Raw genomic sequence first — 27,719 nt, 5'->3', positions numbered from 1 at the left:
TAAGAGGTTACTTTTTAATAAGCTTCTCAGTTTGCAATAAAAGGAAGCTAAAATGCACCTCTGACATTGCAATTTGTATTAGGACATCTTAAATGAAAAGAATCAAGACAGAGAAAGGTCAGATTTCAGAAAATAGTGGTCTTTATTTAATGCTCACTTTTGGGGGGAAAGGGACTTTTTAACATCAACATAATTTTCATCGGAATTTGAAATAGCTTATGAAAATAATGGGAGAGTGGAGTATTTCCTGTTAGTTTCACTTTATCAGTTTTTCAACAATTCCAGTGCATCCTATTAAGTCAGTTAAAACTTAGAAAAATAGTATGTTTTTGTTAAACATCAGTACACCTCGTATTTTTTGTTTAAACCAAACAGCAAAGACAGCATTCATGAGTAGAAAAATTAATGAAGTAAGGAAGATAGTATGAGAAAGCAGAAAAACCAAACATAAAACCATGGGCCCGTCTACTGACTTGGTCAATCAATGGTCTCCTTATTTGATGTGTGCCCATTCCTACATTTTTCACCCTTATTCAGAAATGTCTTTGTTTGGGCACTATTTGAAGAACTATTGTCCAAGGCTGCCTCCTGAAAGAAAGTACTATCCTCCATTCTTCCAGGACTCTTTTGTGCCACTCATAGCAAAGTGATTACTTCAGGGGTGAGAGGACTCAGAGAAAAGGAGTCTGAAGTAAGGAAGCAAGCATTTAGGAAGGGCTTTGGTCAAGAACAGGGGTCTCCAACCTTAGCAACTTTAAGCCTGGTGGACTTCAACTTCAGTTGAAGTCCGCCAGGCTTAAAGTTGCCAAGGCTGGAGACCCCTGGTCTAGAATGAGCAAACGAGTTTGCCAAGTACCAATAATGTTGAAAGGGAATGGTAGGTTTTCTCATGTGGAAAAAAAAATCTCCTTCCACATAAGAAGAAACTCGGGAAATGACTTGTAAACAAGGAGAAAAGAGCTATTTCAATTGTTCAAGTCCTCATGTACAAGTCCTCTTAGATACAAAGATATAAGTAATTAATTCACAGCACACAACCAGTCGTAGATTCCACGCAGGAATAATCTCTGATCAATAAGCAAAGTGAAATGACTTAAACCCTTAAGGTTACTGGTATAGCAGCACATTGAGGTGGGGAGGGAGGCAGTCACAGGACCTAGAACAGCTGATGGATGTTTTGATAGAAGCAATCCTCAAATTCACTTGATTTTTCTGGTACGAAGATAAGGGGCAAGCCACTGGCCAGCAGAAACTGCTACTTCTCACTGATAATCCAAGCTGCAGCTCAAGGCAGGCATTATTTGTACCAAAAATCCTCACAAAAGCTCTATTTGTTTAGGAGTTGTTCTACCAACTGCTCAAATTTATCCCAGTGTTGATAAATGTAGATCTGAGTCTCCCAGAGCATGTTTACCAGGATTGTATTGCTCACTTCATCCAGCATGATGTCTGTCTCCAAAGAGGGATTGAATCTGTGGGCATCATGAAGATGTTAACAACAACAGCAGTTTTGTGCATAGGCTGCAACTGAAGATATGAATGTAGGGCAAAGAAGTGTTCAACAGAGGAGAGCACAACAGAGAAAACAAAATGCAAGGGGAGCATTGTGGTGCAACAGGAGCATCCTAGGACCTTCACTTTTAGTTTCCAAAAGCCCAGCCCACAAATGTTTTCTAAATATTGCTGATAGAACCTGGTGACAGAAAAAAGCCAACACAAATAGTGCACACTGTGTGGACTACAATTTTATTTTGCCTTATTTTGCATCATTGATGCAGCCATTAGGTATGTTGCACCCAGTTTGACAACTTTTTGCTGTGGTTGTTAAGTGAATCACATAACTATTGTGAAAATCCAGTTTCCCTCATTAATTTTGCTTGTCGGAAGATCACAAATGGCCATCATGTGATCTCCAGGATGCTGCAACTGTTGTAAATACATGGAGGTTGCCAAGCACGTGAATGTTTATTACATGACCATGGGAACGTTGCGGTGGTTGTAAGCATAAGGACCTATCATAAGTCACATTTTCCAGCACCGTTGTAACTTCAAACAGTTGTTTGGACATAAAGTCAAGGACATAAGTCAAGGACTATCTCTACGGTTTTCATCTTCCATATAAATCTTTGAGCTCTTCCCTACTTTTGAGTCTACAAAAGTTCTCTACAGAAAGGACTGAGCCATTGCCTCATCTAAGCTTTGTTTCCTGTTCTTGCATCATCCTGTGTCACAGTCCTGTCTTCTTAGATAAAACTAATCTGGCTTCATATAAAACATTCTGACTGTAGCTCAGACGTTGGGTAATTGGTTAATATTTCCCTACTTCTCTGCTGAATCCCACCCCATTATAATGTTGTGAGGGCCTCTTATATAAAATACCTGAAAAGCAGAAAGTAACCTAGAAAATGACTATTTATCAGGATGGCGAACTTGTGACCTTGAAATGTTGCTAAACTCAGCAGCCACCGCAAACATGACCAACGATGCTGGAAACTCAGCAACATATTGAGATTTAGAGCTTGCTCAACTCTGCCAACAAAATCTGCCAAAACACATAATAATCTTCAGCTATAAATCCGCTTTGCTCTCAACTAAAGTGACTGATAGAGCCCCTGCATGGTGATCCTTGTTTACTATATAAGTTCATATTCTGAAATCACATTCACAAGTTCAAGCTCTGATTTCTCTGACACAGTATTCTAGTAGCCATGGCTTATACCTGAAATAATGGGCATCTATCATCTCACACCAGGCAGCTGCACGGTCAACACATGGTCCATCTGGATCTGTGCACTGCAAAAATAAAACAAACGAATTTAACGTTATTCAAGGCATGCCAGTTTTTCTACAGAACAAATTTCCAGTACAAATTAAGAAAACCTCAAAAGAAAAATAAATAAGGTTTTTCCGGTTTGTCGGCTTCGCGAGCGGTAGGGATTCGCGGCTGGCGCGATCCCTGCCGCGCTAGCCGTTTTGGGCTCCGACCCGGACGGGTGCGAACAAGGCTGCCCTGCAGGGGTAGCTGAAGGTAAGGGGATCCGGAGGAAGGGTTTGGGGGTGTTGCAGACCCCCTCCCTGGCCGGCAGAACCCCTGTTACCAGGACGGTGCAGCGGCGGTCCGCAATGGCCGCCACAAAGAAGTTGACAGCCGGGCAAGTATGCGCAGGAGGAAGAAGAGAAAGTTATTGAAAGTGAAAGTTCTTCTTGGTCGACCCAGGGCTTTGAGATTTATCTAATTTAATTCCTGGAAAAGATGGTTTTCTGATGATTTCTTCCACAAGAGAAAAAAAAAGCGGCTATTTTGAGGTGCTGAAGGGAAAGTACTCTCCCTCCCGACGGAATTAAGCCGGAAGGGAGAGGATAAAGAAAATATATAAATTTGGATCTTGTTGGAGGAGATGCCTTGAAGACTTGAGGACAGAAATACAATCTTAATAAGGCTTTAAAATATAGACTTGGATTCTTTTTTTTTATTTGTTTGATACCACCCCTGGAAGAGGAAGGGGAATTTTGGCTTGCTTGGATTTATTGAGGATTGTGGATTTTGGGATTGTTTTGCCTTTCTCTCGAATATTTGGTTGGTGTAAGAAGAAAGAGGAATAAAGAAAAGAAAAGATTTATTTATAATGGCTTTCCTTTTTGAAGACCTGAGGGATGAATATGAGCAAACAAAAGCAGCCTGCAAAGATGGCATGGAAAAAGCTTTTCTATTTCTAGAAATGGCGCTGGTCAATTACCAACAGACAATGGAACAGATGGAAACGGAAGAAGAACAACAAGGAAGAGACGAAGACGCCATCTTCATTGAATCCCAAAACTTATCTAAGGAAGAAGGAAGGAAGAGAGCAAGGAAAATGAAGGACTTAAGATCTAAAAAAACATTTGAGAAAGAGAAAAAATATGATGCAAAGTAAATATAATGATAACAAACAAGAGAAAAAGGGAACACAACAGAGAAGGGATCCCAGCAAGGCAGAGGTTAGAAGAAGAAGGGGGTAGGAAGATTTGGTGGGGAAGAAAGAAAGGGGAAAGGCGGAGAAAAGCCTCAAAGCTTTAAAATTGGATGGGAGAAGAGGATTTTTTTAGAGACAAAGGATGAAATATAATTTTCTGTAAGAAAGATTCTGCTAAGGTACAGAAGATGGTATTGTAACATTTATATTTGAAATAGTAAATTAGAATGGTTTAAGATTTAATAAGAAATTAAAATGTTGAAGTTTTTAATAATGATTGATTTTTTAAAATGTAATAAAATATCGAAGGAAAGGAGGATACAATGTATTTAAACATTTTTGGTGGATAGAATGTACCAAGCAGAACCAAATTGGGTATTTGTTATGCTGAATGTTAATTTTACTAACTTAGGGGAGGATAGAAAGGCATCATACTCTGATTAGTGATTTCAGGAGAAATTTTTTTTATTATAAGAAGAGATAGAGGATAAATGAATGGGCAAAAGATACAAATTTAATGATTTAATTAAGATGGATTAAATAAGATAGAAATGTGAAGAGTGATATGTGCTATTATTTTAGCCCATGCAAAGAGAGGTAACTGGGGCCAAGGTACTTTACTAAAAGATTTTTTTTATGTTTGTTTGTGTTTGTTTGTGTTTTATGAGAATATTGGGGAAATTATTGTAGAAAGACAGGGAAAGATTTAATATGTAATGATTTGTTTGTTGTTGAAACTTTTAATAAAACTTGTTTTAAAAAAAAAAAAAAGAAAAATAAATAAGAAGGTTATTAATGTGGACAGGCACACATTAGATAATTTAATTTTAAGGACAACATAAACATGGAACATGACAATGCAGAGTTTTTCTGAGAATGAGACCAAATTTTAAGACCTCTTTTTGAGTAACAAAGCAACTGTTAATAGTTATTCTGTGTTACCAGTGGGCTAAACTGATGACAGTACATTATTGGCATTTGGGATTTGCTTGTGTCCTTTATAGCTTTTATAAGAAAGAATCAAGTAGCTGAAAGTCATATTAAAGTTGCTTGAAAATATGCTATCATATATGCATATGTGTAGGGGGAAGCTAGAATAAAAGTAAGGTGACATTTTGCCCTTAACTTTTTACCAATTCCTGCAAGTGAAAACTACTAACCATCTAGTTCTATACCTGGACTTATTTGCATATTGGATTCAAATAGAATATAAATAGTCTTAATTTTGAAAATGCCCAGGAAAATCCAATATGACAAAGGAGGCACAATTTGTTATTGTGGGTAGGTGGGGGTGTTAAACAGTAGATTGAATGTGACACTAAAGATTGGCTACCTGATTACTGGAGTTTGAGAAAGTTGGAGAAATAAATAATTTTATAGCAGTCTTGAAGTAAAAAAGATTTCCCTACTAAATAAGATAAAAAAGAAATGAAAAAGGGGAAAAATTATACATAATAAAGGAGAGTATTTGGTTCTTGATAAAAATGGTCACTTCTGTAAGACACAGTACATAAATCAAGCTAAAGACTAAAACACCTCCCACCAGCAGCTAACACCCAGATGATTGAAGACTAACACCAAGATTAATACCAGATCACCAATCAAGAAGTAAGTAATACCCTCATCAAGGAACTGTCAAACAAGCTAACAATAAATAGGCCAAAGAAAGAACCTCTAAAACCACTCCTACCAACATTGACAGGGCAAGCCACTAGAATATAAAATGAGAGCAAATCCCACTCCTTACTAGCACTAGTATGATGTTGCCTAGTTTGGGTGATGAAACATCTGCAAGAAAACAACCAAGCCCAGAGAGCACCAAGGACCCTTCATTTCAAACCTGGGCTGCAAATAATCTCCTCAGTATATCTAATCACAGAAGCAAAGAAGTAGCTCAGAAAGCAGCAATGTTAATTTCAAACAACAGTAAGGTATGGGCAAAAGTGGATTAGGCAAAAATATTGAAGCATATGTATGAAAGAAACTTAGATAAGCATCTCATTTCCCTCAACATTTGCTAGTATCTCCCTGGGAAAAGTATTTTCTTCACCTTTATTGGGCTTTTGAATTGCTATATTGCAAACTATCCAAAACATTCCTTTTATACGCAAAATGCAGAAATCTTCACCTTGGATCAGGTATCATGATGCCTACTTTCTATCTCATACTCACACAGTCCACCACCAGCTTGCCTAGTTCTTTAGCCCCATAGACAGTCTTGGCCAGTTCCCAAGGGTTAGAGGGACGAAAGACATCCACAGAGCTCACAGGCACTTTTGGTGCTCTGCCAGTTCCAAGAGAGACGACAAGTCCCAACTTCTTCACTTTGTCACCTTGCCCCTGGAGAGATGGGAAGAAAATTAAACAAGGACTTCATGCTTTCAAGGATGAAGGGGATAGGAGTCTTACCAACATCTTCATATATGTTGCTTGAATTTAGCACAAAAGAAGCATGTTCACAGTCCATATGAAATAGGTTTTTGGAATATTATTCTGGTTTACTTTTTTCCATTCTTCAAAGAGGTATGGAGATTTAGCAAGCGAGTTGTTTTAAATTTGTTGACAAAACTGATTGGTAGCTCTTTAAGTCCTTGATGTCTTACACATTTATTCTGACATAAATTTACACAAAGCTTGAAAGCTTATTTAGTTACAAATCAGGGTTTGATACTTGCGTTGCCTTGGCATTATGAAAAGAAAAGTTATGGTGCAAATCCCACTAAACTTTCAGGAAACCTTTTCTTTCCCTGTATCATATGATGGTCCTTGCCAGCCCATTTTTTTGGTAAATTCTTGCTTTTGGCAATCTTTAGTTTAGTCAGTTTGCTTTAATTAGTTTAGCTGAAAAGCTTAATGCAAAATGCTCTGGCTAGTTTTACAGACATTTTTGAAACTCCAGCTGCTCCAAACTACCACAACCAAAGTTTCATGCCATGTATCACAAATCAAAGCACATAATTTTTCTTACAATGTGGAAAAAGCCCTAAGAAGCTTAGGAACATATATGCTTAGGAATTGTTTGTTTTCATATAAAAATTATATCAGAGCACAAATACAAGAGGTATGCTGGTACTTGATTATGTTTCCAATTAGAACATGTCACTCTCTCCATAATGTTTTGCCAGAAATTGACCTGCAGGCTTTTAATTTTGCATACTTAATTTTTCCTTTTGCCTAATTACCATCTTTCTTTACTTGAATCGAAGTTTAAAACAAAAGATAAATAACAACAAAAAAGAGAGCAGTGAAACTAAAGTGCTGGCTATATGATGTGCCTTCTGTTAGAAATTGGCTGATGCAGCTTGCTCTGGGGGGGCTTTGATGAAAATGTTTATTGATTATGTTGTTTGCCAGATACTTATAGATCCCATTAATGAATTTGAGCACCCACAAATTACATTGCCAAATTGGTAGCAAAACACCTAATTTCCAGCAGTGCTACTTTATGCTCTTCTTGCCCCACAGCTAAACAAAACCAACTGAAACATTTCACGTTTTAGTCACCCAGGGACATTCATTAGGTTCTGAATTCCTTCAAAATCTGTTTGTTTGTTTTTAAAAGAGAAAATACTATCTCTGGGGAGGGAAAAATGGTTCAACCTTAAGACATTTTAGAAAATTGCATGTGCAGATTAGAATGTGTCTTTAATGATTATTCTTGCAGAATAAAGCCATACTTTCTGGATTAAAGACTTATTATATTCATTGATCTCGGTTATGGCATCCAAAGTGGGGTTGTTGGCTAGCAGCCCTCCATCCAGAAACCGCCCTACAGGTCGAAAATATGTTGGAGCAGCTCCACTGGAACGGGCAGCCTGCCATACCAGTTGATCTATAAGGAGCAAACAAAAAGCAGTGACTTATCAGCAAGAATGTGTATCAATATTATAATACACTACAAAGCAAGACTATCGGGCTATCTGCCTTTCAGGGAAATGGAAATAAACACAAGAAAATTCAAATCAAGGAAAAATTTGGAGGTAGTAGGGAAGCCAAAAGAAGATCTCCTTACATTATTTTGATTACACTTTAATTCTGAAGAAGAAAAAAATATAATGCTGCCTTTGGAGATTGTGGAGGCTGGTAGCAGCGATGAAGAGGTCCACGAGGAGCCCACACGTGCGCTGGGCTGCTCGAAGGAAAGAGCAGCTGCAGCAGCATGGGTGACTCGGGTGTAAGGTTGCAAGGTAGTGGCCCCTCCCTGAGGTGATAAAAGCCAGCTGAGAAATCGCAGTTCTTTGCAGAAGGCAAAGAAGTTTTACATTTGAGCCTGGTGGATGTTAGGAATATCTGAGTTGGTGTTTGGAGACTCTTTGTGTTAGAGTTATTGCTTAGTAATTTTATCTGGTGTTCTTGGCAGCCTTGCAAAACCTTGACAAGGCTCTTTCTTATCGGAGCTAATTGGTTTGAAGCAGCTTTTTACCCGTAAAGGAACGGGATTCATTAAGAAACATTAAAAGGTTGTGCTGTCTCATGTTTGCTTCCTTGGAACCAGGTTTGGGTCAGAACAAGTGTATGATTATTTTATTTCATCCAATTCTCCACAAGGGGATGAATGAGGCGGAGTTATGTATTCCTTACACGGTCCTCCCACCACTCCCGCCCCCCATTGCAACTTATATCCCTGGTCTGTGGGAATAGGTAGAGATAGTCCTCAACGTACAACAGTTCATTTAGTGACTGTTCAAAGTTACAACACCATTAAAAAGTGACTTATGACTATTTTTCACACTTATGACCTTCGCAGCTATAGTCACGTGATCAAAATTCGGATGCTTGACAACTGATTCATATTTATGATGATTGCAGTGTCCCAGGGTTACGTCATCACGTTTTGCAACCTTCTGATAAGCATGACGACAGAAATGTTGAGCTCAATTGTGGACCTAAGTCAAGAACTACCTGTATTTACCTTCCGGCTTGGTCATTGGTTGAAATGACCCTATCATTCTGAAACGGGGTTTGTTTCTCCCTTCTGGCGGATTGTAATTCCTGAACAAATGGAGTTCAGCAGGCTGTCGGTCGCATAATGTTGCTGTCAACATGACTCTGTAAAAGGTTGAACAAGACAAAATTTCCACTTGATTGTAAGGCATAGACCACAGCGCAGCACCAATACTTTTATGCTCTCCAGACAGAAAGTGAATGACTCAAACTGCTAGTTAAAGGAGATCAGGTGGTACTTGATGAAAAAAGTTTTTTTTAACGAAAAATACTTTTACTAGAAAGAAGTAAGAAAAATGGATCATTCGCCTGACCAGGACAGCTTAGTGTGTGTTATCATTCTCCTATGGGTCATAAAGTGGTATTATAACTTTGCTAGGCAATTTACTATTTAGGTACTGATGAGATGCCAAAACCACTTTGAATAAGGGAAGGTATATTAATGACCAGCAGAGTTAATTAATGAAGAATAGAGGGTTCAGGAAGCCACCCTAACGGTTTTTATTTTGGCTTACTTGGGACTCTTGATATCTGTCATTTTGGTATGTTCTCCAAACTCCTTTTTCAGGAAATTCTCAAGAGGCTCCGATTCATAGGGCCGTGACCCTCGAAAGACCTCATCTTTCATGCGGAAGTACACACAGCGCATGTAGTCCATGGGCTTCCCTGAGAAGAACAACAGCATTATTGGTTTCCCGGAGAATGGGCCACACAGTTTATGGATTGTAATCTTAGTACAGTTAGACCATGTATAATTGGCAGACTGGATTTTATTATAGGTTTTAGTTGTTGTTTATTGTTTTATACTAGAATTTTTAATTGTACATTTACTGAGCGTTTTTATTTGTTCTGGTCTCTGGTCTAAGACTGTAATAAACTGATGGATTGATTGACGGTTTCCTGGAGAACACCTTTGGTTCCAATCCAGCTGATAGAAACAGGCAGGAAATTATCTAAACATCTTGATGAAAGTATGGAAATCCATGTTTTGTGCAATGAGTGAAATCACCAAACGTGTGACAGAAGTTCAATAGCAGGAAAGAATACATAAGACTTCGTCAGATACAAGAATGCAATGTAGATGAGCCATTCTGTGTAAAGGAGCCATATATTGCATGCTTTGGATGCAACAGATCCCTCATTCAATCTCTTGCTATCTGTTCTCAAAGAGAGACTGGTTGAAAAACTAGAAAAACACGTGGTCATTTAAAATATAGACCAGGGGTGTCAAACTCTATTTCTTTGAGGGTCACATCAGGGTTGTATTTGACCTCATGGGGCAGGGTTGAGTGTGGCCAGCTTGATGTCACTCATGTCAGGGGCGCCTGTGGCAGTCTGAGTGCTCTGCCAGCAAAAACGGGCTCTCCTTTTGCTGGCAGAGGTTTGCAGGAGATCGCTGCAGCCAGCAATGGAGCTTGGAAGCCCATTTTTGCTGGCAAAGGCATCACAGGCCGGTCCTTCATTGTTTCCAGGGTAGCCCCGCAAGCCAGATCCAAGTATCCCGTGGGCCAGATCTGGCCTGCAGGTTTTGAGTTTGACACCCCTGATATAGACCATGAGGACTAATGGTTACATGATAAAATATGGCAGCTTCTGATGAATAGTGGTAAAGAACAATTGAAGAATTGTTTGACAGGCAGATACAAAATATATCCGAATGAGACATTACCTACAGTAATGGGGGTGATACAATATAAACTAGGGTTGTCTTCTATCTATCCCCAGCAATGGAAGCATTAAACTGAATCTCAATTTCTGGATCAGGAACCCTTAGTTCTTTTTCACCTAATCAATAAAAAGCTTTTTATGGCCCTCTTCTAGACTGAATGCATGTTTATTGCTGAAAGATTAGAAATAAAAATTAACTAGAAAGGAACTGAGCTTATGAGCTTAGCGATTTACAAATGTAGCAAAAAAATAAAATAAAAATGGCAAAGCCAACACAGCAATGTGAAGGATTTGGGCACAACGAGCTATATACTGTGGCAGTTTGACAAGAAATCTGGAACCCAATTCAGGTTTTAAAGAGCAACCCCATCACCACCACCATTTTCTTCCCAATTCAGTGACCATTCCCACCCCACACTGAGTCATTTCCACATGGGATTACTTGCTATTCACACCACTTCTTACCATGTATAATAGCCAGGGCCAGAATTCCCCCTGTACTAGTCCCCGCCACCCAGTCAAAGAGCTCTTTGACGGGACGCCCTGCAGCTTTCTCTATAGCGATGAGAAACTGGATGAGTACAATGCCCCGGACACCCCCACCGTCCAGACTCAGGAGGCGGTCCTGGCTAGAGAAGGGGAACAGAGAAAACAAGGGAAGTGTCAGCCCCAGAAGTAACTCGCCTTGTTCTTCACATTCAGATGACTCAGGGAGATAGTTAAATGTTTATATGCATTATATAATACATCTAATGTACCAAAGTAATTGTTCCTAAGGGTACAACTGAGCCACAGAAAAGAGAAACAGTAGGCAAGAAGCCTTCCTTTCCAGGAATTTGATGCATCTTTACTACATCTTCCCCACGCAAGGGCATCTAAAGCGCCTATGTGACTCTCACCGACCCTACTTGCTTACTTTCTCCTCTTCTCAGGGGCAGAGTCCACCACATCTGGTGTCTTCAGCAAGTTGCCAAGAGCTGCTGAAACATGGATGATGTCTTGGAAGTCTAGAAAAACACAGAGCAACGAACATAACATAAAATTTCTCATTTTAAGGACAGCGCAGGCACGGGTTAAAACTGAGAGTTTAAGATGTATTTCTCCAGTCACTGTGGTATCCAGATTCAATAGAATCTGAGGTTTCTATTTCTCAAGGCATTGCTCAGAAGGAAATGATGGGATAGGCATATCTGTCCAGAGTCACTATAATAACAGTAAATCATGCTTGTTAACTCACTTCCCTGTATGCAATGCTTATAAGAGCCTTGTCTACAGTGAATATAGCAAGCTTATCTCCTAATTTAAGAGCTACTTATTAATCTGTCTCTTTTAAAATATTATATTATTACAGCTGTAAGAATATGAAGGAAAAGTCATTGGGATTATAATAGGGTAAATTACAATAGAACATGGTAGAAAGTCACAAGATTGGTTGTCCTGATTGCTCCAATGCAATGATCGCTTTTCTAGCACATCCACACAGTATTGGAAATCTGTAACCAACAGAACTGATTAGAATAGCAATATGGATGTGTACACTGGCATTCATTTTAACATAAGATTTCTTATTCTAAGCGCAACCCCATGTTGGAAATCTTCAGATGTGAAAGTGGTCCAAGAGAGTGAAAAGAAGAAAGGCACAGAGCTAGGTAGTAGGTTACCTAAGCCAGAACTCCGTGGGGCTGATGATCTTTCTGGGAGGGCGGAAGTGGATGTTGATGAGGTAGATATGCCAGGTGGAAGGAAGCGTTCAATCCCTATAATTTTCAGCAGATCTAAAAGAACCTTCCGGTTGGCACCTTGCATAAGTGAGGCAGGAATCACATGCATTAAACAGAAAATTATTAAAACAAATTTAAAAAACCAGTCACTATTGAAAGCTCTGAGCCAACTTATTTCTTGTACCCGGGAAGAGCTTGTATCTGAAAGTGAACATGCTTGTCAAGAGCAATGGAGAGAAATTTTAATGAGGTAACTCTAGGGCCTAATTCTTAATGCTCCCCTCCATTGTTGGTTATTTATCTGATTCTAAATTTCTATTCCATAGCAGACCTTCACTGGGAAGTACTGATTTACACCCTAAACCTCAAGATCCAGGGCTTAAGTACACATGGATTCTGTTCACAGTGTAAACAGAACCTAGTTGGGTAGACCAAGATCAACCCTCCCACCATCCTGCTTCTATTCAAAAGTTCTTCCTACCTTTGCTTGTCCTGGCTGCCACCAATCCAGGTGTCTCCCCTAAATCATTGGGGATATCCACATCTGCTCCAAACACAATAAGGGCCTTGATCATTTCTATGTGGTCTTGCTATTGGGAAGAAAGGAAGTTGTTAATGGAAACTTATTGTCCTAGTTCTCTCCATCCATCTAGTCTATTTTGGAATACCCACCCATTTTACCATCTTTTTTGTGTATCTATGCCACTAGGTTTTCTGTAGAACTAAAGCTGCTTAAAGAATATCAAACCTTGGGTTAAAAACACTGCATCATTCTGATCAACATCACATGGCAATGCCATTCCTCGAGGGTAGGCTAAACTTCCACCTCCTCAAAAGCCCTCTTGAATAACGAGATCTTTATGGACCTCCAGAAGCCCAATAAAGTGGAGAGGCCTAGGTATAGATTTTTCACAATCCAAACTGCCAATTGGCTTATCAGATCAGGATCTCCAACCTTCTTTTGGTAGAATAGCTGGTTTATCTGGATTAGAATGGTGGTGATGAGATAAATAAATATAAAAACGTATTGGATCAAGTGACGGGTGATATATATAATAAAATTGGAAAGTATGCTCACTGCAAAGATGAGCATGGCTTATATTTGTTGGCTCTATCTTCTTTTTTACAAAAACACTGAACTCTACCGACTGGAAATTGGTATAAAAGACATACAGACAGGTTTAAAGAAGCTTGAAACCAAAGACAGGTTTTAAGTTATGAGAATGTAGTTTACTTTTTCTTTCACACATGCAAAGCAAGCTTCCTTTGTTAAAGCCAAGGAGGACACACTGTTAGTTCTGTTGCTAGAAAACTTTAGTGAAAAATTTAGGTTGTTTGCTGCAAAAGAGTCAAAGGTCTTGCAGAAGTACCTTGTGTCCACCCTCTGCTCTGTGCATTTTAGAAAGAAAGCACCTCTCTCATCTGCTAGAAAAACATCCAAACGATGAAAAGCCCACCTGCATGGCCAGATGAAGCGGTGTGTTGCCATTCTTCTCTTTAGTGTTTGGCATAGCTCCATGCGTCAACAACACCATTGTGCAATCAAAACGCCCACGCCGCACAGCGATATGAAGGGCCGATTCCCCTGATGCACTGAGGGCATTCACTTCACAGCCATACTCAATAAGCATCCGAGTCATCTAGAGCCAGAGAGGGAGAAACCACAAATAGGAATTGCAGCATGTGCCCTTCTCTTCTTCCAAGAGCTTCTTCTATGATTATTTTTCATGATTTAAATATTTGCAGCTCTTTAAAAACAATTATATTTTAGTTACCAAACCATTCTCCTTTACAGATAGTCCTCAAGTTATGACCATTCATTCAGCAACCATTCAGTTATGACTGCACTAAACAAATGGTAGTTGTACCTGGTCCCCAAAGTTATGGCTGCTGCAGCTGCTCCTCTGCAGTCACATATCAACATTTGAACAAGACAACTACTATCTAGATTGGCTGGAGAATTCTGGGAGTTGAAGTCCACAAGTCTTAAAGTTGCCAAGTTTGGAAACCTCTGATCTAGACTTAATTACGTAACAAGAAAGCACCTCAAAATGTATTTCAGTCAATCTACAAAATACAATTCTTCTTGAAGGTTCCAATAACCTTTCCTCTCATACTTTGTTTTCTAGGGTTTAGTGTGTAAAAATGAAAAACAGAGCTGACCATAACAGCAGCTTTTTAAAATATTCTGAGAGAGGCCCAAACTTTATTTGTGCCATTTTCTGACAACAAGAATCAAAGACACTGCTCTTATGCCTTCAATAACTAAATTAACTAGGGGTTTTAATTTTGTTTTTTTAACCAGAATTCTAACATTACCCTTTTGAATTATGGCACCAAAGACATACCTTTAATGAATTATATGCCTTTTTGTCTTGGTTCATAGACAATGAAATGTTAGCAATGGATTGGGGAAAAGAATTATTCCCAGGAGAATAAGGCTCCCGGGTAGTAAAAACAAAATTAAAAATAAATGATTTATCATCCCTAATGATATTGTACATTTTCACCTCTGCATTTCTGGCCCAATGAAGGGGTGTAGCAGCATATCGTGGGTCCAGAAACTGAATCTGGTTGATTTCTTTATCAAGTAGGATTTCTGCACATCTGGAAGAAAAAGGAAGGAGAAATAAACAAAAGATGCCATACAGATGCCCTCGTCAGCTTTATAAATATTTGCATTTTCAGTAAGAATGGAATCATTTTTCAGTGGTCCAACGGCAAGCGCATAAAGCATGTATGTTATAAGCCTTAAGATTCCTATTGGGATTGCAGAAAGCCAATTTCAAAATATAATTAAGCAACTTTGAAATACCTTTGAATTATCATATCCTCTGATTTCATTGCATTATCACTCGTGTTCACTCATGTGTCCCCTCTTGTCCTCCCTGCCTTTCTTATACTGTCTGCTGCACTGTTATCTTGACGGTGGAACTTCCCCGCTTTTGCCAGCCTTCGCCTTCTGCCACAAATCTGCTGGAGTCCACTGAGCATCTTACAAGAGTTTTATTAAAACCTTTGGACCAGAGGTATATTTCAGTGTGTTTTCTATGGAGGCAATTCTTCCCACTAACACACACATACTCCTGTAACCCAACTGATGGGGCTATGGACAACAGATTTATTTATTTTATTTTTATTTATTTGATTTGTCAATTGCTTACAAGATAATAAGTATAAGTATATACATAGTTATGAATACATGAAATGGGTACATATAAGAAAAATAAAAGAAACAATGGGACTGGGACGGTAGGCACATTGGTGCGCTTATGCACGCCCCCTACAGACCTCTTAGGAAAGGGGTGAGGTCAATAGTAGACAGTCTAAGGTTAAAGTTTTTGGGGTTTGGGGAAGAAACTACAGAGTCAGGTAGAGTATTCCAGACATTGACCACTCTGTTGCTGAAGTCTTATTTCCTGCAATCAAGTTTGGTGTGGTTAACCTTGAGTTTGTATCTATTGTGTGCTCTTGTGTTGTTATGGTTGAAGCTGAAGTATTCATTAACAGGTAGGACATTGCAATGTATGATTACTAATGTATGAATACTATACTTAGATCGGACTGAAGACGGCATAATTCAAGGTTTTCTAGGTCTAGAATTTCAAGTCTGGTGGCATAAGTTATTCTACGAGTAGAGGAGTGGAGAACTCTTCTTGTGAAATATTTCTGGACTTTCTCAATTGTGTTAATATCAGATACGTAATGTGGGTTCCAGATTGATGAGCTGTATTCAAGTATTGGTCTAGCAAATGTTTTGTATGCTCTAGTTCAGAGGTCTCATTCTTGCGGCCCGCAGGCCAATTGCGGCCCGCAGGACGATATCCTATGGCCCCCACCGTGATATGAAAGTATAATATTAGTGTATAATATGAATATAAAGTATAATATAAAGTATAATATTATGCGGCCCAGCCTCATTCAGACTCTGCCTCCAGCGGCCCCCAGGTAAATTGTGTTTGAGACCCCTGCTCTAGTTAGTAGTGTGATATTACCAGAGAATAAGCTACGTAGGATTACGTTAACAACTCTTAATGCCTTTTTGGCTATGTAGTTACAGTGGGCTCTAGCACTTAGATAATTAGAGATGAGTATTCCAAGGTCCTTTACAGAGCTTGGATCATCAACAAGATCTTGACTATTCAGTTTGTATTTTATTTTCTGATTTTTTTTTTGCCAATATGTAAGACAGAGCATTTATTTGTTGAGATTTGAAGTTGCCATTTGTTTGACCATTCTGATACATAGTCAAGATCTTTTTGAAGGGTAGCAGTATTGTCTGTGGTATTGAACAGCTTTACATCATCAGCGAAAAGAACGCAGTTGCTCTTAATATGATCACAGAGGTCATTTATGTAGAGTATGAAGAGAGTTGGTCCTAGAACACTGCCTTGGGGAACACCACTATTGACAGGTACAGAATTTGACAGGACACTCCCAATTTTGACCATTTGTTGTCTGTTCGACAGGAATGTTTCTATCCAGTTATGCAGTTGTCCAGAGATACCATAAGATTTTAGTTTTAGGAGTAGTTTGCCGTGTACCACTGAATCAAAGGCTTTACAGAAGTCTATGTAGATTGCGTCTATTGCTTTGCCCTGATCGAGTTGTGTAGTCCATGTTTTTGCAGTGTAAGAGTTGCAGATTACATGATAGTTTTTTCCTGAAACCAAATTGTTTATTGGAGAGTAGGTTGTTTGTCTCTAAGTGGAGGATAATGGATTGGTTAATAATTGATTCCATGACTTTACAGGTGACGCAGCATAAAGAGATTGGTCTGTAATTTTCAAATAGGCTGGGGTCTCCCTTTTTGAAAATGGGGATGACCGTGGCTTGTGACCATAGGTTAGGCAAGGAGCTGGTCCTGAAAGATTTTTCAAAGATTATGCTTAGAGGTTCGGCTATGGCAGTGGATAGCTTTTTTAAGAAGTAGGCACATATTCCATCCGGTCCAATAGATAGAGATGGTTTTAGATTGCGTAGTGCTTTTTCAACATTGTCTTCTGTAAAATCGATATGTATTAGATCATTGTTGTTATCTGTGGTTCGGCTAGGAAATACTGGGCATGATCCATTGCTGTTTACAAATACACCCGTCCAGGGTGACTTTCAGCTCCTAAGAGCCTCAGGGCTTTCTCCTCCCTCGTTTCTCCCTGCCAGCTGTCCAATGTGGCTCCGGGGAAACTGTGTGGGGGATATTAATGGAAACACGTTGTCTGGCGTGGAAGATACTTCTATCAGCTGTGTGAGGGATTTAAATGAAGGTAAGTTGTTTGCACTCCGCTGGCTCCAAGTGATCCAGTTCAAGAGCTCCACCAGTGTGGTTAATAGGGCTCGATGGAAAGAGCTTCACTTCTCTGGGGAAGGAGAGGTGGGCTCCGGGTCAGTTAGCAGGAGCTCCGCCAGCATTATTAGGGCTCCATAGCTTCAGAATCTAGCATTTTGGGGCTTGTTTTGGGGGCTCTGGTTTACTCACGGTTACTGGTGCAGGCGGCAGCTTTAAAAGTGATTTCTGGTTTTGGCATGCCTCTCTCCTCCCCCCACCCCACCCCTGTTCAAGCTGGTATGTTATACAGCAGTCTTTTAGAGCAATCATGGAATTTCCCCACTTACTTAATTGTGAAGGGATACTCCCAGCACTCTTGTGTGTTCTGCCATCTTGCAGCCACATTCAGCACAAAAGTGGGTATGAGATCAGCATTCTACAAAGCACCACTTTTAATTCAGACAAGCAAATTACTGCCAGTTTGGTGTGTGTGAAAGATGCATATTTCGAGGAAACTTCCATGCAAGAATTTTGTGTACCACTAAGCGTAGTACACAAAATTATCTGCTACAATGTCCTACCAGTCAATGACTACTTCAGCTTCAACTGCAACAATACAAGAGCACACAACAGATCCAAACTCAATGTAAACCACTCCAAACTTGATTGCAGAAAATACGACTTCAGCAACAGAGTGGTCAATGCCTGGAATGCACTATCTGACTCTGTTGTTACATCCTCTAACCCCCACTCCTTTAACCTCAAACTAACCATTATTGACCTCACCCCACTCCTAAGAGGTCTGTAAGGGGCGTGCGTAAGTGCACAATCATGCCTACCATCCATGTCCTATTGTCTCCATTTACTCATACCTATTTCCTGTATTCATATTCATGTTTATTCTTATACCTATTATCTTGTAAGCGATCAACAATCAAATAAATAAAGAACCTTTCCCAGTTTGAAATCATGTTTGGAAGCATGCATGACTTAGGTTTGATTGAAGAGCTTTGGATTTTTCATGTCTTTGAAACCAGAGAAAATCTCTTTTCTAGACGAGGGTGTCCCTCTGCTGACTTTGTAGACAGTTCATTTCCCCATTTGTCACTCTTATCTCACCCTGCATCTTGCCTTTGGGATTTCAGTTGGCCTACCAGATATTTCAACAGAAAAGGTGGTCGGATGGTTTTGAGGCTTTCAATGAATCACTCAGGGGTTTGGAGAAATGCTCTCAGCAGCAAATAAAAACATGGACTTGAAGCTGGAGAGGGAAAATAGTCAAACATTTTATTTCCATTTCATATTGAGTGGGAAAGAGGAATAATTTTTCTTTCCTCAGGACCCACGGAGTAAAGTGTGCAGTGGCCCTCTGTTCCTTGTTTTTAGCATGGCATTTCTTTTCTCAGGTCTTAGTTGATGGAAACTGAAGGTAACAGTATAACAGGGTTGGAAGAGACCTTAGAGGTCTTCTAATTCAACAACCTGCTCAAACAGGAGGTCCTATACCTGGGGTCCCCAACCCTCAGTCCGTGGACTGGCATTGGGCCGCAGCAGCATGGTATGCCAGAAACCGGGCCATGAAAACAAGCAAAGCCCCATCTGCAGAATGCAAGTGGCAGAAACGTCTCTCCATGGAACCAGTCCCTGGTGCCCAAAAGATTGGAGGCTGCTGCCCTGTACCATTTTGGACAACTGGCTATCCAATCACTTTTTTAAAAAAACCCAGTGATGGATCATCCACAACTTCTGGAGGGAAGCCATTCCACTGATTAATTGTTCTCACTGTCAGGAAATTTCTCCTTAGTTCTAAGTTGGAACTCTCTTCTGTAAGTTTCCATCCGTTACTTCTTGTCTGCCCTCAGGAACTTTGGAGATTAGGTTGACTCCCCTCCTCTTTGTGGCAGCAAATACTGGAAGATTATCAAGTCATCCTTAGTCCTTCCCTTTGTTAGACTAGACATACCCAGCTTCAGCAACCATTCATTGTATGTTTTATCCTCCAGTCCCCTAATAATCTTTGCAGCGCTTCTCTGCAATCTTTCTAGAGTCTCAACATCTTTTTTGTAACGTGCTGACCAAAACTGGACACAGTATTCCAAGTGTGGTCTTACCAGTGCAGTATAAGTCAGTACTAAGACTTCACGTGATCTTGATACTATCCTTCTGTTGATGCAACTTGGGACTGCATTGGCTTTTTTTGCAGTTGCAGTACACTGGTGTCTCATATTTAAGTGGCTGTCCAATGAGTGACCAGCCAGGTAGATGATGAATAAGTATAAATGATATTTGAAATAATCATTCTTCTCAATATAGTCTATATTGGGGAATCTAATAAAGATCAGCCTCAAAAAATATCCAGGCACGCATGATCTGGAAGGAATATCACATAGATGAGTTACGTTACTTGAATACAGATATACCTGGTTTGACCATAAAATAAAGGGGAACAAGTGCATTCAGTACAGTTGGTTAACATATAGGATTTTCTATTTTCAGAATTCCTTATATTCTGGTCTCAACAAAGCTAGGCAAAGTTACCTTTTCTGAGAATGCTTCATAGCAGTGTGGATGGGATAACCCAGTGCGCCCAAGTTATTGCACTTGGCATGAACCTTAAGAAGAGAGTAGACTGCATCTTCTTTGCCCAACTGGCAGGCCAGGTGCAATGGACTCGTCCCCTCATCATTCAGATGGTCCAAAGCAACAGTTGCTTTCTTGCCCAGGAGCTGAACAATGAAACAAGTTCACTTGTGACTTTCAATTCCTCCTTCAATATGTGTTCTCCCCAATTTCCCAGTCAATATTTTATTTTTATCTAATGAAATGCTTTAGCATTTCTCAGACTCATTTCAAACCTCTTGATATGTATATAAAAGAGAATTTATTTAGATATGGATGTTGCCAATTTTTAAGAAGAGAAAGGAATCAACTAATGTGCATTCTTTACAGTAGGATATACTTCTGTGTTTACAGTTCTTGAAACAGTCTGGTGGTATATTCTTCTTAGGTATGTAGGGCATTATTATCCTTTCCATGTTTTATTTTTGCTCATTAATCTATATGTAAGTTATAAATCCCTTCACTGAATAATTCAAAATGATACAGATGAATGCTATTCTAAGAACATTTGTAATTATCAAATGGTAGGCTGATTTCTCCTTCAAGGTTTATGTTAATACTTCATTTTTCAAATTTCCACTTTAATGCTAAATATTTTTTACTGTGTATTCCATTATCCATCAAAAATAGGGTAGAAGGTATCTTAAAGTCTTATATGATTATAAAAGTATTATTAGTTCTTCATCTGTAAATAAATTAATTTTGAAAATAATTTTCATTTATTCTGCCTTGCGACTTGGAAAGATTTTTTGGTAGTTGCAAATATTGATGGACAACTTTGGTTCAAATATATTTAATACCTGGTTTTAACCACTTTAGCTTCAAATGAACTGGGTTTTTTTAACCATATCAAAGACCTAATTGTTCATGTTATATCCAAACAGAAAATAATCTGCAAATAATCAAATTCTTATCATCACCCAAACAGTTGCTACTTACTTTTCTTCAGTGTTCAAATTGACACATTATTTCTGCAAAGAGGCCCTCAAAACCATTGCGGGAATTTGGGGGACAGGGAAATGGATGGACAGAAGGATACATTAGATACGTGAGGGAAGCATTAAACATTTTCTCTAAAGAGTGCATATATGTGCCCATATCTAGAGAATGCATATATAGATAGATGCATGGATGCAAACTTCTGCTTCTCCTATACTCCTAGGAAGAGATAACAGACAAAGAGACTTTATTACAAGTGGGAGACTCCTTAAACCCTCACCTCTATAATCTTTGGGTTGCTCCCTCGAACAGCATAGTGAAAGACAGTTTCTCCATTTTTGTCTGTCAGGTCAACACGGGCATGGCACTCCTCCATCAGCTCCTTCAGACATTCAAAATCACCTTTTTGGCAGGCTAAGTGAAGTGGGGTGCATTCATTGTCAGAACTGTTGCTATTTATGCAGCTAAAACAAAGATAGAGTAATGCTAGGTATGCAGTCTTATGTACAAGCTGGCCTACCCAACAGATTTTTTTTTCCAAAAGTTGCGGCATTATCTGATTTTTTTCAATTCTGCTGCTCTTCTATTTATTGTGATTCAGGCCACATTGCAAAATTACTTGTTATATATTTGTAAAGTATTTTGATTCCACTACAATTTTCAATATGATAGAAAAATCCTTTAAAAATTACAGCCTTTTTATTTAAGAGCTAAAACACAAGAGTCTAGATCTTTGTTGCTGAAATACCTTGAACCACACGTAAGTGGAAGACACATTGTTATTTAGCAGTAAGCTTCTGAATAATCTGCAATAGGTCAAAAATTGGAAATTTGCAATTTCTCTCAGCAATTTTTAGATCTTAATTCTATTGTGTTCTGTAATAATTCAGATTTGTCTTCTGATAATAGTATAAGGTACTGTTTTAATAAACCAGTATAAAGTATTAGGTTATGGATTCAAACACATAACTTGCTATGTTTTGTGGGCTAGCTTATTTCATTAAAGAAAAAAAAAAGATCTTTAAAGTCTATCTGAAACAACTGGGTTCACACTTCATGCTAAACTACTCTTTACTAAAAAGCACAGCCAACTGGTTCATACAATAGACTGAGCCAAAGAAAAATAAGGGACCTACTAGGTCAAGTCCATCCAGTCCAGCATTCTCTGTCACATGCTGTCTAATCATATGCATTCAGGAAGTTAAGAGACATGCGCAGGAGGAGGTTGGAAGCCTTTTCCACCATTGCTTCTTAGCAGTTGGCACTGAAGGGAACCACGCTGTCCATGGTTATGAAGATAGTAAACAGCCATCAAACCTACTACTGTAAGCCCATTCTTGTCTGTCCCCTCCCTTGTTAAAACCACCTGAATTGGTGGCCATCAGTACAACTCGTAGCAGCAAATTCCATAGTTTAATTATAATTATTAAGTCAATTCATAATACTTTTGATTAGGCTTGAATCTCCATATATTTAACTTAATGAATGAGCCTGAGTTTTAAGGTTAAAAGGGAGGGAGAAAAATATTTCTTTCTCCAAGCATAGTTTTATAGAATTCTATGAGGACTCTGCTGACCTATCTTTGCTTAAGTCGGAAAAAAAATTCAAACCCTGTGGCTTTTTCTTGGAGAGGAGCTACTCTAACTACTTATATTTTAGGGTTTTGTTTTGTTTTTTGCAGATTTTGGCTGTTTTATTTTCAGTTCCCTTACCAATGATTCCAATATGAATATCTTTTGTTTTCCCAGTACAGGTAGTCAGTAAACGTACAGGTACATTTAGTGACTGTTCAAAATTACAATGGCCCTGAAAAAAGTGACTTATGACAGTTTTTCACACTTACATCCCCTGCAGCATCTCCATGGTTACACGATCAAAATTCAGACACTAGCAACTGATTCATATTTATGATGGTTGCAATGTTCTGGGCTCATGGGATCCCCTTTTGCAACCTTCTAACAAGCCAAGTCAATGAGGAAGCCAGATTTACTTAACAACCATGTTACTAACTTAACAACTTCAGCGATTCACTTAACAATTGTGGCAAGAAAGGTCATAAAATGGGGCAAAATTCACTAATGCCTCACTTAGCAACAGAAATGTTGGGCTCAATTGTGGTTATAAGTTGAGGACTACCTGTACTTGTGTGCTCATTGACATTATCACCTTGTTATAAACCAAGATCTCTCCTGATCTCTCCAGCTCAGATTTGATTACGCCACAGGTGATGCTTGTGGGGGGTTGTGCCCATGTCAATCAATGTGGTACAAAAGATCCATTCCACATCATACCTTAGAATGAGATTGTGTCGGAAGCTTCCCAAAAGTCCAGACTCTACAGCTATGTGTGCTATTGACCAGCTGGGGTGGCTTCGCAAACAGTCCGTCAGCTGTTGCACAGTTTCCAGAGGCAAAGGATCACGATAGCTCTCATAAAAGGGACGCAACTGCTTCGCGTACAGATCAAAATATTCACGTGCACTTGGTTCACTGTCAACTTGAAAAAGCCTATAAAGGAAATGGTTTTAGAACTTTTATAACCTTTTATAACCTTTCTATGGCTTTAATAAACTGGAAGTCAATGCATCTGCCACAAAACAAGAAGAAAATCACCCCAAATCTTGAAATTTGAGAGAACAGAAATCGGGGCACCTCACAATCTATTTCATATAGACTTTATTACAAAGAGATGATTATAAGCATAAAGAATACAGGGAAGCTGAACAATCATCCACAAATATAAAGAGAAAATAGCAACAGAAGTTTAAATGTTTTCTTTTTTTATTCTTTCACAACATATAGCCCTACTAAAGGATAGAAAAAAAAGTTTTCTATATACATAATCCCAAAGTTATTGGGCTGCAAATTTATGTAATACCTCACTAAGAAACTAGTCGTGCTGAAGCACATATTAATTTCTTTGTAAGTTTGCAAAGAACCACCTTTTATCAAACAGGTAAGAACAAATCCAGTTCTTTTTGTTTCTGTGTCAGCTGCAGACGAAGCCAATTCCCTCACTCACTTACAGCAACCAGAAACAGGAAGCAAGCATATTTCTGTTCCTTTACATGCCTTCCAAGCCATCATTCACATAATTGTTCAGAGGACTTGAGAACTTCCATACTTCTCAGGTAAAATATTTTTAAAAAAATAAAAATCTGTTACTTACCGTAAGGCAGAACTTTGATTCTGAGGATTAATAAGCAGACAGTCCCAGGATCGAGCTGAACTGTTTTCATACAGGATTATCCTATCGTCTTGTTTAACCATGTTCCGAGAAGCATATTCTGTCAGAGATACCTCCTTTACTCGGTAAGGGTTTGTGAACAAGTTGGTGACGTTGTTCAGAGTATGGACAAGTCGTCCAAAGAACTGCATGCCTCAAAAATATGTCCTAAACAATCTTGTTTCAATACTCTGGTAACAAAGAAAAAATCTTTATTCCTACAATATCATGGACATTCACTAACTCTGATCTAGTATAACCATTTCTTTATTCTCTCTCCATCAGTTACTGCAGTGTGTAATGATGGGAAATGGATCAACCTTACTTGTCTGGAGCCCACTACTTATGTTCATTAGATTGGGGAGCCAGCCTGGTTTAGTGGTTAAGTCACCAGGCTAGAAGCCAGGAAACTGTGAGTTCTAATCCTACCTTAGGCAAGAAAGCTAGCTGAGTGACTTTGGGCCAGTCACTCTCTCTTAGCCCAACTCAACTCACAGGGTTGTTGTTGTGGGGAAAATAGGAGAAAAAGGAGTACTGTGTGTGTTCACCACCTTGAGTTATTTACAAAAAATAAACAGATAAAATAAATAAGCAAACAAACAAGCAGACTCTGGTTAGAAATATCTACTATGAAATCCATCTAATGTTGAAGCAACTAAATAACCAAAACAAGAGGACCAGAAATCAATAGGCTGAAAAATGGTCTTTTATCACCAGTCTTCTTAAATGAACACAATACTTTGGCTTGTAACTCTATTTCCACATTACAAGTCTACAGTGAATAGAATTTACTTGAAAAGAAAACTTTACTTAATACCTATGCATGTGTTACAGATCTAAGAGTTTGGTTCCAAAGGCAAACTCCTATTAAGACAGGGTTAATACATTAACTTGATTTTAAAATGGAAAATATTGAATACAATGTAAGTAATCCATAATTCAAACTACATTGGATAGATTTAATATTTTCCAGTTACAAGTGATTTATTGCACTGGTTAGTTGCAATGAAAACATCAGTACTGAGATTTTGGGGCTGTTTTAGCTTTGGAGGATTTAGTTTGTAGAAAACATGTCTGTTCTACTTGCATTATACACTACAGAATCATTCTGCCGTTCAACTGGTGAAGGTCTTCCTTTCTCACTTCCATGCGGGCAGCTTTCCACAAAATTAACTCTCCAGTGCAATGATTTTTATCAGTGCATTTTGTGGCATGGCACAGTTCTTCATTAAGGAAAGATAGAAAGTATGCGGTAGATTCTACTATTTAAGATACATAATTTGAGTCCTTTCTTAAAATAAATTTTGAACCAAAAACATTCTACAGATTATATTCTATCTGAAATAATGTTAGATAGATTTGGTTGCTGTAGTTTCTATTTGTATAATTATGTTCTACTTTCTTCTATTAATTTTCATAAATATTTTTGTAAGAAAAAATGGCAAATAATGTTGATTTATATATAATTACATTTCCTTGGCATGCAAAAATTGGGAAGCCATATCCAATCTCTAGTATATTTGAACAAATTCAGCACTGTATATTTATTTGCAATGTACAACATAACATATTCTATGCTGGACTTGTATGCTTTTTTAATGATTCTATGTCAAGGATTCATACTACAGATTTGCTTTGAGTATACAAATCAATGACAAAAACAAATGTGCCTAATTTTTATTCAGACTTCTTTACTTTTATGGTTTTACTTTCACAAGACCAAGAAAAAATATAGCAGTCACTCTATAAAAATATACATGGGAAAAGGAGAAGTGAAATCTAATTCAACAATATTTTAAAAAACAGCAAAGTCTTGAAAGCTAAACTTGGAATTTTTAGAGTAGCATTTGTTGTTTCTTTATTAATCAATCTTGCATCTTTCTAGGGGAAGATTATTATTGCATCACAATGGAACAAGGGAAAGCATTTAAGGAACATTATGATAAAGCATTTTTGACATCACAAATATTTCCATTTGTCTTTATTTCCATGTTTTTGAATTATATCCATGCTTTTATTATGGTAATTCAGAAAATTGCTCTTCATGTTAAAAGGATTACCATGGAACAAACAGAAAACTTTCCACATCAGGATAGCTATATTTCCTTACTATTGAATTTAGTGGTACTCTGTACCATTATGCAAAATCTTTTTTTTTCAAATTGAGGCTAAAACTCTTTCAGAACCAGTTGCTTTTTAAAAAGAAAGTTCTTATAAATTTCCTCAAGATGATATAAATTATCTAACTCTTGTTTAATGTAGCAAATGCACACGTTCCTAAATTTTGAAAAGTGTGATTATCAGTGTAAAAATTTAATTATTCTGTCAGGTGATTTTTACAATCCTTTTTGCCTTTCAAACAAAGGAACGGGAAATATTAACCTTTGTTTTCCTCTAATTAAGTGACCTGTGCTTAACGTTGAAATGATTGAAGTCACTTAAAAGCCCTTGAAAGAATGCGTTGTTTATTCAAAAAACAATTAAATTCATGTACCTCACCAAGCCAACCAAATAACCTAATTTCTAGCTAACCACAATATAATGCAATCGATGCAGTTTAATGTAGAAATCATCCTTTTTCTTGGCATGATTCTTTTTCCTTTAAGATTTTGCAGGAGATAAAAATTTTGCACTTCAAAAGCTTTTGTTGTGGTTAAACTGGAAGTCCCCATCTCCAGAGTGGCTGTCGATTGTAACATAACAAAGAAGCAACCCTGTAGGAAATTAAGGATTATATCGAAGTATTATAATTCTCCAACCTCAGAATCAAATAACGGATTGGAGGTATATCGGAATCTATAGAGGCATCTTTAGATAATCTGCAATAGATTAACACAATTTCCTTTTTCTTAACAGCAAAAGGCCTTCTTTGGAGGATTTTAAAAAGGAAAGTTGGAAGGAAAAGCATGAATATGCGAAAACTCGTCTGAACTAAGTTCCTACTTTGCGCTGCAGGGTTCAGAGATACTCACCTCCTATTTAGCTATTATTCACCCAGCTATTTCCGCCAACAAAGTCCCAGTTGCCTCACGTGGTCGCGCCTCTACCAATCACGAACTGCCGCCTCATTGTTGACTCACAGGATCTTCTTAAGAGGGCGACGTGATTACGCGCGAACGACCATTACGCTTCGACGTAGAAGGAGGCAGATCAACCATCTTTCTGCCGGGCGGATGTTAGTTTAATACTGTAGAACCGAAGCCGCCATATTTGTAAAGGTGGGGGGGAGGTTAGGGCGTAGAGTACTGCTTCCATCTTACTCGGTGTTCGTGTTTGTTGAGTCGACAGCAAATAATAAGCGCATTCAGGACTAGAAGAACGGGAGAAAATGTATACAGAGGATCACAATGGGAAGATGCAAAATAAAGACTCAGAATGAAAGAC

General features: G+C 38.5%; 1 protein-coding gene and 1 long non-coding RNA gene across 5 annotated transcripts; one reads left to right on the top strand and one right to left on the bottom strand.

The window, feature by feature from the left end:
• Positions 1-123: 123 nt before the first annotated feature.
• Positions 124-27,425, bottom strand: PLA2G6 (phospholipase A2 group VI). 4 transcript variants are annotated; one of them, XM_026694886.2, is made up of 17 exons: positions 27,308-27,425; positions 24,279-24,526; positions 23,402-23,617; positions 21,391-21,574; positions 20,091-20,278; positions 14,797-14,893; positions 13,744-13,926; positions 12,768-12,876; positions 12,227-12,364; positions 11,482-11,572; positions 11,031-11,194; positions 9,413-9,563; positions 8,866-9,002; positions 7,631-7,785; positions 6,126-6,293; positions 2,720-2,793; positions 124-1,472 (listed from the first exon to the last, which is right to left on the bottom strand). In XM_026694886.2, exons 2-17 carry the CDS (start codon positions 24,485-24,487, stop codon positions 1,328-1,330), a joined length of 2,409 nt encoding a protein of 802 aa, XP_026550671.2. In that variant the 5' UTR covers positions 24,488-24,526; positions 27,308-27,425; the 3' UTR covers positions 124-1,327. The 4 variants fall into 4 exon arrangements, with proteins under 4 accessions (XP_026550671.2, XP_087824446.1, XP_087824447.1 ...); XM_087968320.1 differs by lacking the exon at positions 27,308-27,425 and adding an exon at positions 24,765-24,814; XM_087968321.1 differs by lacking the exon at positions 27,308-27,425 and adding an exon at positions 24,661-24,681.
• LOC148130227 (uncharacterized) lies at positions 24,102-27,719 on the top strand. The gene is made up of 2 exons (XR_015750118.1): positions 24,102-24,240; positions 27,192-27,719. It is a non-coding gene; the product is annotated as an uncharacterized LOC148130227 (long non-coding RNA).

Source organism: Notechis scutatus, chromosome 6 (assembly GCF_049901735.1).
Source record: "Notechis scutatus isolate UNSWTSFEM ecotype Mainland chromosome 6, rNotScu1.2, whole genome shotgun sequence".
Lineage (NCBI taxonomy): Eukaryota > Metazoa > Chordata > Lepidosauria > Squamata > Elapidae > Notechis > Notechis scutatus.
This window is presented reverse-complemented; position numbering and strand designations above follow the sequence as displayed.

Coding starts and splice junctions, on each gene's coding strand:
- PLA2G6 (XM_026694886.2), bottom strand. CDS start 24,487: ATGCAGTTCTTTGGACGACTTGTCCATACTCTGAACAACGTCACCAAC. Junction 23,618..24,278: donor AATCAAAGTTCTGCCTTACG/GTAAGTAACAGA, acceptor TTTCCTTTATAG/GCTTTTTCAAGTTGACAGTG. Junction 9,003..9,412: donor ACAGATATCAAGAGTCCCAA/GTAAGCCAAAAT, acceptor AACCTTTTACAG/AGTCATGTTGACAGCAACAT.